This window comes from Ascaphus truei, chromosome 3 (assembly GCF_040206685.1).
Source record: "Ascaphus truei isolate aAscTru1 chromosome 3, aAscTru1.hap1, whole genome shotgun sequence".
Lineage (NCBI taxonomy): Eukaryota > Metazoa > Chordata > Amphibia > Anura > Ascaphidae > Ascaphus > Ascaphus truei.
Window position 1 is genome coordinate 349,863,481 of NC_134485.1, and position 10,057 is coordinate 349,873,537.

At 35.3% G+C, this 10,057-nt stretch overlaps 1 protein-coding gene across 1 annotated transcript; it reads left to right on the forward strand.

The window, feature by feature from the left end:
- Positions 1–1,032: 1,032 nt before the first annotated feature.
- Positions 1,033–6,724, forward strand: LOC142490076 (keratin, type II cytoskeletal cochleal-like). Its single transcript, XM_075591869.1, has 9 exons — positions 1,033–1,574; positions 2,589–2,797; positions 2,905–2,965; positions 3,477–3,572; positions 3,892–4,056; positions 4,311–4,436; positions 4,700–4,920; positions 5,232–5,260; positions 5,933–6,724. The coding sequence occupies exons 1-9, from the start codon at positions 1,119–1,121 to the stop codon at positions 6,055–6,057; spliced, it is 1,488 nt and encodes a 495-aa protein (XP_075447984.1). The 5' UTR covers positions 1,033–1,118; the 3' UTR covers positions 6,058–6,724.
- The last annotated feature ends 3,333 nt before the right edge of the window (positions 6,725–10,057 follow it).

The window sequence follows — 10,057 nt, forward strand, 5'->3', positions numbered from 1 at the left end:
ATAGAAGCAAAGTGATAGAAGGGAGACGGCTTTGATAATAGCCAGTGATAGTGTAGCCAAAGCCACAGCACTAATGTGAACACTGAATTCTGCCATACAGTATTACAGAAAAAAAAATTCACTTTGAATTTGCAATGTTTGCATTGTATTAAAGTATAATAATGTATACAGTATATCTCTATGTGCCCACTACAATAAAATATAGTATAAACGTGTATAAATAATGTATATGTCTCTGATAATGTGTACAGTATCTTAACAGTATTAAAAGGGTTACAAATTATAATGGTTTTAGACATCCATCTGAATGGACAGTACTTTCAACATACTGTTGGTCAGGTACAAATTTCATGGGCTACCATTTGAAATAAAATCAGCAAATGACATTTTTCAAAGAAAGAAATATGAAAGCTTTGGAAATATTGAAGGTGTCGACATCATTGGTGATTAAATACTCATTGCATCTAGCGCTAAAAGTGATCATCGTGATGCCTTATTAAAAAAGATTTGGGGCAGAGCAAGAGAACTAAATGTCAAGCTCAACAATGACAAGACAAAATAACAAGAGGAAAAAATAAACAAAATGAGATGTATATGTCATCTCACATTACAATTAGACCTGCAGTGACATTCAGAATAACAAAACGTTTAACACGAACTAAAGAGTGCAATTTCTACAGCACCACTCATGCCTCTTTGATCCAAAATGTCTTGTAGAAGTCATGCAGACACTTTCACAGATGAACTTAGGAGCATGTCTGATTAGTCTTCAAAAAGAAATGCTGCACAAGATCAATGAAAGTAATTAAAGAGTAATTAAAGTAAGTGAAAAAAAAAAGATCACAAGCAGTGGTGGCAAAGTTAGTCAAGACATTGTTAATGTCACAGAAAACTGTTTTACAACAGGCAGAGCCCCTGAAGCCTCACTCTGTTTTGCATACAGAGCTTTTGGGATGGTACTGTATGAGCCAATTTATTTACTTCAAAGTAGCCCAACACATATCGATGTGAGTATAAAAGGGGTAAATCTCTGCTAGGAACTCAGAGGGACTTACTAAAGTTGCACTCCACAGTCAGCTCCAATACTGCATTGTCCTTACGATTCTTGCAGAAGCAACATGTCTCACCAATCTCATCAATCCACACATGGCAGCTCTGGCTCTGGGCACAAGAATTTCAGCTCATCCTCAGCTTGTTTATCATCTTTCAGCAAACACAGTTTGAGCTCATTCACTTCAAAGAAAGTATCAATGGGTCACAAAGCGCTACCTTGTTTTGGAAGCAAAAGTGTCTATAGTCATGGATCAGGTGGACATAAGATGTCAGTTGGAAGTTGTCGACCAGTGGGAAGTGGACATGGATATGGAGGATATGGTAGTGGGCATAGTTTAGGTGGATCTGGCTATGGATTTGGGGGATCATCTTGCTCTGCAGGCATCACCAATGTTACTGTGAACCAAAGTCTCCTGTCCCCACTCAATTTGGAAATTGATCCAAACATCCAGAGAATGAGGACAGATGAGAAGGACCAAATCAAGGGTCTCAATAATCAGTTTGCCTCCTTCATTGACAAGGTAAGGTAAACATACTCAACATCCTACAGTATCTATTGGAAAAGGGGCTATGTCATGTCCTGGCTTGACATAACCTGCATCCAAGTTATGGAAAACGATCACCAAATAAACATGGCATAGAAAATATATTTTTATTCTAACACCTTTAAATTGTTGACACTATAATGTTGAAATATTACTTAGATTGTAAGCTCTCTGTGACAGAGATTCTCTTTCCTGTTGTAAACATTTATGTTTGTTGCACTGTGTTATAATAATGTACTTTATATGCAACTGCTTAATATATATATATATATATATATATATATATATATATATATATATACAATAATCAAAAAATAAATAGATGATAACGTTCTGTGGCTAACGAAATGCTTTTATTTGTGCGAGCTTTCGAGATACACTGATCTCTTCTTCCGGCGATGCCGGCATTTCGTTAGCCACAGAACGGTATCATCTATTTATTTTTTGATTATTGAAGCTCGGCTAACACGGTACTGATACCTCTACATGTATATATATATACATACATACATACATACATACACACATACATACATACATACATACATACATATATATATATGCATGTGGCACAACAATATATGCTGTATATATATATACAGCATACTGTATATTGTTGTGCCACATACAATTTTTCATAAATTTGCTAACAATTTAAAATTGGTATCAACATTTCCAATGGACATACAAAATCACTCCATATTTCTTTAAAATGCAACTACAGTTTCAGATCTCTTTACAGTGAAGGGAAAGAGACAATCTTACAAAATTAGGATGAACATTTTAATTTGTCATACAGTACTTTATAAAGGATTTTTCATTATATTTCATTGGTTTTATTTAAATGTATTTATTTTATGAACAGGGTATCATTGGCAAGAATTGACAATTTCAAAATGCTCATTATTTCATACAAGAAACTTAGGAATTGCAAACATATAAAACTATTATCACAATAGTTTATTTATATAAAAATGTTATGTTTCCTAGGTGCGATTCTTGGAGCAACAGAATAAAATGCTGGAGACAAAGTGGTCTCTTTTACAAGACCAAAGAACTGCTAGATCTCAAATTGAACCTCTCTTTGAGGCCTACATTAGCAGTCTCAGGAGACAGCTGGAGAATCTGGGATGTGAAAGAGCGCGTCTGGATGCAGAAAGGAGGAATATGGAGGAAGCAGTAGAAGAATTCAGAAGAACGTATGTAAATTAGGAGACATATTGGTTGTCTAAACATTGCAAAATACCATCAAAACCATATAATAACCTACAATCACACTACTTAATAAAACGTTCTTAACCAACAGATATGAAGAGGAAGTCAACCGACGCACAGCTGCAGAGAATGAATTTGTTGGGCTTAAGAGGGTAAGTGTCAAGTGATTAACTATACAAAATGTAGTCTTTTTTCGTAAAAATTGTCAAAATATAACTTTGGATAAGTAAAATAATTATTTCAAATCATTAAAGTAGCATGTCCTGTTGCCTGTTTTTGTTTGTTTTGTTTTAATACATGCAGCAGTTACTTACATTGACATTATCTAAGCTGGCGATTGATCCATTCTCCTGTGATCGATCGGTGAAGCCCCAGCTCCCAGGGCATACAATATGGCTGCCTATTTCAAAAGAGGAAGTTGTGTGGCTTCCTAAATGGTTGCTATAGCAACCCAAGGAAGTTTAATACATTAAAAAAAATCTTTAATAAGGGCATATAGAGAGGGGAAATAATACGGTATTATCTAAAACTTCAGAACTAATTGGTTAAAAAAACACAAATAGGAATTTGAAAGAAATGCTGCTTTCATTTCAGAAGCATTTTATTATATGGCCTACAATTGACTGAATATACTTACTGTATCTATTTGTATCTTCCCTGTAGGAAGTTGATGCTGCTTTCATGAGCAAAGCTGAATTACAAGCAAGGGCGGACTCCCTGTCTGATGAGATTAACTTCCTGCGCACTCTGTTTGATGCGGTATGAATATGGACCTCCTTAATTTTCTTATTCTTTAGTTTGTTGAAAAACAGACCTAGTACCATTTTCCTAAAATATGAAATAATGATTTTACACCAAATACTTTGAAATTGATACTTGCCTTTCTGTATAAGAATTAGAACTTAATTTCTAATAGCTACAATATTTATTTCTGTATATTACAGGTCTTGTACAAATTTTGTGAACAAATGACAGAAGAACAATGTGTTTGAAAAATTATCTTTCCAAATGAAGGGTCCTTTTCATACGGTACCTGTACTTCATCAGCACTTATATCACTGTTTTCTCTACTTTACAGGAAATATCTCAGCTTCAGTCTCAGATCTCAGATACATCAGTCCTTGTTTCCATGGATAACAGCCGAGACCTGGATCTGGACGGCATCATTGCTGAGGTCAGATCTCAATATGAGGACGTGGCTAACAGGAGCAGAGCTGAAGCAGAGGCCACATACCAATCCAGGGTGAGTCTATTGAAAAGAGATTCAAACAGTCCCAATCTAAGATTTCCTGTATATATAACATACACATGCTATATAGTACTCTACTGAAATATTATCTCCACAATATACTGATTGTTATACTGTATTTTGTTCATAAACTCTTGAGTCCTCCTTAATTGAATAAATTTAAGGATCATCATGCTATTTGGTTTAGATACAATTAGATGCTTCACACCAAAGCTTCACTCTACTCTCACATGATTTTTTCTCTTCAGTACGAGGAGCTGCGTTCCACTGCAGGCAGTTATGGGGATAATCTGCGCAACACTAAACAGGAGATTGCTGAGCTCAACCGTCTGATTCAGAGACTTAAGGGAGAAATAGAGAGTGTGAAAGATCAGGTAAAATTAATACATGTGTAATATGTATTCTTACTAGATTAACAAACAATGATAACTTCCTTAATATACAGGTTAGCATTAACTGTAAGTATATATTACAGTACATATTTACTCATTCTAAACTGAAGAATGGAAGTATTATAAGAGGATGTGGTTGTTTGTCCATTAGTTAACAATCTCAAATAGTTTAAATCCTGTCACAATGTTACATTTATTAATGTATAGTGTAAGAAATATCTTTTATTTACTTTGTGCTTTACCAGCGCGCTAGACTAGAAGGTGCCATATCTGAGGCAGAGGAACGTGGGGAGATGGCCGTCAGAGATGCCAAGTGTAAACTGACTGAGCTAGAGGATGCTCTGCAGAAAGCTAAGCAGGACATGGCTCGCCAGCTGCGTGAATACCAGGAGCTGATGAATGTGAAGCTGGCTCTGGATATTGAGATCACCACCTACAGGAAACTGCTGGAGGGAGAGGAGTCCAGGTGAGTGACGATTATGCAGCATGTAGACACATTGTCAATATAGAAACGTCTTTTTTTTTCAACTTAAGTTTTATTGGAATTTTCAAACAGAAATATACAGAAATAAGACGTTGTAGAAACATCTTTTATTTGAATAATTATAGAATAAATATATTATTATAGTCACATAAACGTCATAACGTAAAATGTACACAAGATTTCATGCATTGAAGGAAGTGAATATACATGGTATAAATAATACAGTAATATGTGTAGAAATGTGACATTGACATTGTAAACTAACTTTAACAAATGTTCTATCTTCATTTCAGGCTGGGTGGAGAAGGTTCTGTTAGCATCTGTAAGTAAATGCGTGATTCATTTTTGTGTTTGTAGTCTATTCCAAACTTTAAAACTGAAACCAAGAAAGAACTAAATTATCATAGATATTAAAAGAATACCTGCTAGTGGAACCACTTTGCTGGAAGATGCCTAGTTATCTTAAATCATTTTTTTTTTTACCATCTCAAGATTTGAACTTCTTTGTCTTTTATTATACTCCTGTCCTGGAACAAATGTTAAGCTGGACATGAAGATTTTATTTCCTACATACTATTATTTCCACTAACATTTCCAGTTATTGACTCTTTCTTCAAGCTCTTTGGAACTGCATCAACAAATTAAGGACATGCTATTGAAACAAATATACAGAACTAGTTAATCCAGATATATACAACTGATACAGATCTGCATGCCAGGGAAAATTACAATAACTCAGACTTGATTGAGTAAAAAGGAAAACAAAAGAAACACCTTGCACTAATAAGTTTGTACTGTACATCCCCTTCCTTCCTTTTTCTTCACATAAATGCCTAGCAATTGCATATGGGAAGAAAAAGAAGGGCAGAGCACTTCAATATATTGATACTAAAATGCATGTTAAATATTAGCTCAGATTTCAGGGTTAAATCATACTTAGTCAATACTTCCTTTAAAATGTTTCATCCCTAACACGTTGCTTGTTTCTTTACAGCTGTGCTTCACTCAAGTACTGGAGCATCACACTACGGTGGAAGTGGACACCACCACAAGAGCAGATGTAGCACTGGCAGTGTTTCCCAAGGAAAACATGGCTCAGGACATGGACAGTCCTGCTAAAATGCAATTTGCTAAATAATAGAATACCTTCATGTTAACGGCTTCTATAGGTTCCAGTTCTCAACAAACCCCCCACAATCACCTTAAATGAATGATTGCACATCTAGGGTAAAGCAAAAGTACTCTGTTTACTATAAGACAAATGTATATTTTGAGCATTACATTTTGAAACATGAATCTAGTACAACTACAAAAACCGGGTTTCTCTGTTTGGTACCATTGATATTATTATAACAGGTGGTGTAACAAACAGAACTGGAATTTTTTGTTATTGAGCTCTCAATGTGAAGACATTAATATACAAGATCTTCTGTCTGGGAATTCCTGCATTCTTCTGATAGAATCACTGAATGATTTTCAAACCTTGGTATTGCTCTCTTTTCTTTACTATTTTAAATGATAAATTATCAATTGGTTTTGCTTGAATTTGTAATATTTGAGTAAGTGAAAAATGTTGAATTAAGTTATTGTATCTACAGTATGTCTAATTACAATAGTAAAAGGCAATGTCTATTTGTTTTTAGTGAAACATAATCGGTTTTTCTGTCTGTTCAATAAACTTCTATTTTCATGCTAAGGATTGGCACCAATGTTTCCTATTTAATTGCACATTCATTAGAAACTTTAAACAAAATAATTCTGAATAATCCTAATAAACATAAGAACAGATTTCTTTTTGTTTGAATGTAACGTACAGTAAATGGGTTTGCTAGAAAACAAATCAAACATATCTGAGACACACAAAAGATATTACGTTTTAATATGATTGGGGAACGGATCAGGAAAACCAATTATTACTTATCCAATTAATTTTAAAATGTATAAGTGGCTGAATGTCTCACATCAAAGCAATGAATGACTTGTACTATGTGTAAACTCTATGACAGGGAAATCCTAAATTAGGGATTTAAATTCGTGTCTTTTAGATTTTTCTATAATTATTTTCTGTGTTTCATCATGAAAAGTTGAGTAGTTCGTTGGGTAATGATATAAAGTTTTTATGAACCTTTAAGTGGCAAGTCGTTCTGGTAAGTGCGTCGTCTAGGGGCCATTGTTTATGTATGATGTGTAAAGTATCAGCCACAGAGTTTCTCATACAGTATGCTTCCTTAAGCAGGTGTGTTTTGAGATGGGTCTAAAAGGTGGATAGGGAAGGAGCAAGTTGGATATTGAGGGGAAGGGCATTCCCGAGGTGTGGGATAGTCAGTGAGAAAGGTTTAAGGCGGGAGAGGGTTTTAGACACAAAAGGGATAGAGAGAAGACATCATTGAGCAGAACGCAAGAGTCTGGATGGTGTATAGCGAGAAATTTGGGCTGAGATGTAAGTAGTGTAAGCCATTAAAAGTGAGGCGCAAAATTGAGTCTGTCCCTTTTATTGACTCCATTTTTCCTACTTGATTGACTCCCTGGCTAAAGATTCTCATCTCTATTCATAAACACACTCAGACTACCCACTCTGGCCTTTGCACACTTTGCACTTTACCACATGGTCCCTTCCATAAATCTACTCCTTCTGTCAATAAACACTGTCCCCTTTCCTCCCACAAATTTTTCCTTTTTGCATTCATACAGATAAAGCATGATTTATATGAAATTGCCCTCAAAAAGTGTGCACTGAGCTGCAACTTTGCCACACAGACCTTGTTTGTGGTCAGACGTAATTATTATTGTGTTGTTGCAGTTCAGTGTGTGCCTGGATATGGCGCACTGAATATCTTTGCTTATGATACTCTGAATACTACAATGCAGTGAGTGCAGGTGTCTGAGGGGAAGATAAAATGGACACGTATCTTTGTCTCATAATGTTACACAGTACTGTACATACAGTATCTATTGTTGTAGTTTCACACCTTATTAAAAAAAAACACTAAGCTTTTACAGGAATCTTTTTCTCATCTTTTGCCTGGGCATGGCATGGGACAAAGCGCTTACTCCATGCCACACGTAAGACCAGCTTGCAATATGCCTATATGATATATTGCGGCATTCAAGTTGGCACAGATAAGAGTGCAACTCTATCAGATATCTATAACTTTATCGTTGATAAGATCAAATTCTACAAAGAAACACCAAAAATGGATGGAGGAATTCTGGACACAACTTAAGCATGAATGATTGCTTTATTAGAACACCTCCATGTCCCAACAAGGGGGGAAGGTGCTGGCACTGCACACATCGTGGATGGATATGTTCAACGACTGCAACTTTCAAAGGAGGAAGAGATTGGTCTGCACCAAGAGATTGAATAATACACTTTTCCCAAACCGGTCCCTCCAGTCTGCCTCCAACCGAGTACCTTCTCTAACCGTAATGTTTGCCCCAATACCATTACCAGTACTAACAAATCAACTCCAGAAATTAGATGAACCTACATCCCAACTACATAATCGACTTTAACATCTACGTAAAGCACACACCTTGCATCAACAATTGTGACTGTCACCAAATATTCAAGGTGTCTAATCAAGGTAAATATAAATGTACGCAAGTTTACATGAATTGCTGTACTATAAAACTGTACAATGGAACAGTCATTCCCAAATGACATGCATATGCGTTCCATAGACCACACATGAGCCTCCCTTAAAATACCTGCATATTCATTCCATAGAATACACATGTTCCTACATTAAAAGACTTGCATATGCATTCCATAGACCCCGCATACACATACTGAACTTACATTTTTTAATTTTGTTTATTAATCACAATTATTTTACAGAATTTAGATATACAGGGGTTTCTGCTGTTTTTATATGTATTTATTTTAATTATAATGGGCGCATAGAGATATACTCTACATCATCAGAGACATATACTGTACCTTATTTACACATTTATTTACTAGGGAAGTATCACTCAACAATGACATGGCTACAAAAAAAAGCATTGCAAATGCTATGCACAGTGACTCTTTGTAATACAGGAGGTTTCTGCTGTTTTTATATTTTTATATTTTAATCATAGTGGGCAGATAGAGATGTACTGTATACATTATAATACTTGTGTTCTACTGTGTGTGGTATTTCACATAAATAAAAACATTGTAACCACACATCATTGCAAATACAAAGTGACTCGTTTTCTTCTGTAATATCACAGAATTACACAGTGGTGTTCACATTAGTACTGTGGGATTTGGCAACTGGATGGATACATAGAATAGACAAAACTATCCCCCTTCTCCAACTTTGCTTTTATCAAGCGGAAAACTCTCCACAGGATGAAATTCCAAAGGCCAAGGCCCTTTCTCACTTATTCCCTTAATTTCCCTTATGTGTAAAGAAAAACTCCTCTAAAATTCTAATTCCTATTGAATGACATACATAGCCTATACTTTCCATAGACATGCTAGCGCATAGACCAAGCAAAGATACAACTCTTGTAGCCTTTATTTCTGCAAGTGCAGTATAGTTACAAGTGACTGTAATATTTGTTACCGTAGTGTAAAAAAAAAATATTGATGGGTGGCACATAGAAATGTATTGTATATATTATTAGAGACGCATACATTATTTACACACTTGTATACTTGGGAAGTTTCACTGAATAAAGACGTGGCTACCAAAAAAGCATTGCACAAATCCTGTATAGAGGATAGTGTGATGTGTGGGTGGCAGGATTTCCCTAAACAATGTGCAGCCTTTGCAAAGGTTTGTCATAAATGTTGCAAAAACAATCATTTTGCAAATTTCTACAGTATACGTTTCAGATTTAAAAAATAAAATGCATGCAAATGAACACAATCTGTCTAAGGAATTTTAGGCAGATTTGCTGGAAACTAGTGCAGCTGCTCATGTAGGGATTTTGTACTACCAATGACACACAATATAACACTCATTCCTTTGAAACTGGACACCGAAGACAAGGTTAACATTTTACATAAAAAAAGAGACCAAAAACAAAGTCAAAAATGAAATCAACAAAATTACAATTAACAGGCTATTCTGGAACAGACATACTAGTGAAAGTAAGATGCTTTCTGACCATTAATCACAAA